Source organism: Marmota marmota, unplaced genomic scaffold, assembly GCF_001458135.2.
Source record: "Marmota marmota marmota unplaced genomic scaffold, marMar, whole genome shotgun sequence".
In the NCBI taxonomy this organism is placed as follows: Eukaryota; Metazoa; Chordata; class Mammalia; order Rodentia; family Sciuridae; genus Marmota; species Marmota marmota.
This window is the reverse complement of record NW_025999942.1, coordinates 1,628,305-1,630,541: the sequence shown is the minus strand read 5'-3', so window position 1 is coordinate 1,630,541 and position 2,237 is coordinate 1,628,305. Positions and strand designations below refer to the sequence as shown.

The 2,237-nt window shown below is 38.8% G+C and overlaps 1 protein-coding gene across 1 annotated transcript in view; it reads right to left on the bottom strand.

The window, feature by feature from the left end:
- Amer2 (APC membrane recruitment protein 2) overlaps window positions 1–183 on the bottom strand; it is a 29,291-nt gene extending 29,108 nt beyond the window's left edge. The window contains exon 1 of the mRNA XM_048801268.1: window positions 1–183. Coding sequence (XP_048657225.1) covers window positions 1–110 — 110 coding nt within the window. The 5' untranslated portion in view covers window positions 111–183.
- Between the last annotated feature and the right edge of the window lie 2,054 nt (window positions 184–2,237).

Sequence of the window (2,237 nt, the reverse complement as noted above, 5' to 3'; positions counted from 1 at the left end):
TTAACTTTTGTGCATGTCGAGAGAAAGGGGTTCAGTTTCATTTTGTTGCATATGGATTTCCAATTTTCCCAGCACCATTTGTTGAAGATGCTATCCTTCCTCCATTGCATGCTTTTAGCCCCTTTATCAAATATAAGAAAGTTGTAATTTTGTGGCTTGGTCTCTGTGTCCTCTATTCTGTACCATTGGTCCACCCGCCTGTTTTGGAACCAGTACCATGCTGTTTTTGTTACTATTGCTCTGTACATGCATGGACTTTGATTTCAATCCCCATCCTCCCACACTTTTTCCTCCCTTCCTCCCTAAACTTATTTCCTTCTACTCATTCTCCTTCTACTTATTTTCCTTTTTTTTCCAGAATTTTGAATTTGTTCTAATTAGTTATACATGACAGTAGAATGCATTTGGATACATCATACATAAATGGAGAATAACTTTCATTCTTCTGGTTGTATATGATGTAGAATCACACCTGTCATATATGAACATAAGGTAATAATGTCCGATTCATTCTATTGTTCTTCTTACCCCTATACCCCTCCTCCTATTTCATTCCCCTCTACCTAATCCAAAGTACCTCTATTTTTCCCTAGCCCCCACCCTCTTATTGTGAATTAGTATCCACATATTAGAGAAAACATTCAGCCTTTGGTTTGGGGGTGTTGGTTTATTTCACTTTGTATGATATTCTCCAGCTCCATCCATTTACCAGAAAATGCCATATTTCATTCTTCTTTAAGCCTGAGAAATATTCCATAACGCATATTTACCACATTTTCTTTATCCATTCATCTGCTGAAGGGCATCCAGGTTGGTTCCATAGTTTGGCTATTGTGAATTGTGCTGTGTAAACATTGATATGGTTGCATCACTATAGTATGCTGATTTTAAAGTCCTTTAGGAATAAACCGAGGAGTGGGATAGCTGGGTCTAACGATGGTTCCATTCCAAGTTTCTTAGGAATCTCCATACTGCTTTCCATATTGGCTGCACCAATTTGCTGTCCCACCAGCAGTGAAGGAGTGTACTTTTTCCCCCTCATCCTCGCCAACATTTACTGTTGCTTGTATTCTTGATAATTGCCATTGTAACTGAAGTGAGATGAAATCTTAGAGTAGTTTTGGTTTGCATTTCTTTAACTGTAGAGATATTGAGCATTTTTTCATTTATTTGTTGCTGCTCTTCCTTTTTGATTGGTGTTTTCTACATATCCATAAACGCGAAATTCTCTGTGATATGTTTTATATGCCCACATGCATATGATTTTATATACACATGATTTTGTTAAATTCATTTTGCATTTCCTTCCCTTTCCTGTCCTTCCTTCCTCCTTCTTGATCTCCTTTTTCTACTCCACTGGTCTTCCCTATATCTTTATGATATTGTTTTAGTCAGCTTTTGCGCTGCTGTGACAAGGATCTTATCAGCACAACTGTAAGGGTGGAAAAGTTTGAGGACTCACGGTTTCAGAGATCCAGAGAAGGCCGGCTCCATTCCTCAGGGCTCGAGGTGAGGATGAGCATCATGGTGGGAAAGTTGGCAGAGGGAAGCAGCTCATATCAAGAAGCAGAGAGAGAGAGACTCCAGCTCCAGATACAAAATATATATACCGCATAGTCATGCCCCCAGTTAACCACTCCCTCCAGCCACACCCCACCTGCCTCTAGTTACCACTCAGTTAATCTCATCAGGGATTAACTCACCGATTGGGTTAAGACTCCCACAATCCAATCATTTCTCCTTTGAACCTTCTTGCAGTGTCTCACACATGAGCTTCTGGGGGACACCTCATATCCAAACCAAAACAGCAATCCACAGACCCCCCACAGCAGCCTTCTTTCCCTTATTTCTCTCTAGCTTCCACATAGGAGAGCAAACATTAGATCTTTGACTGTCCTGAGTCTGGTTTATTTCAGCATGATGTTCTTCATTTCCATTTCTCCAATGCCATAATCTCATTCTTCCTTATGGCTGAGTAAAACTCCATTGTGAATATATATCACATTTCCTTGATCCACTTATATATTGACAGGCATCTGGGCCAATTCTATAATTTGACTACTGTAAATTGTGCTGCTATAAACATTGAAGTTAACTTCAATGTTTATAGCAGCATTATATACGTGTGTGTGCGTATTGAAGTTATACATGTATAATACATATAGAAGTTATATATATGCATATACATATTGAAGTTTTATATACAGTCTGCTGATTTACTTCTTTTGGATAAATAT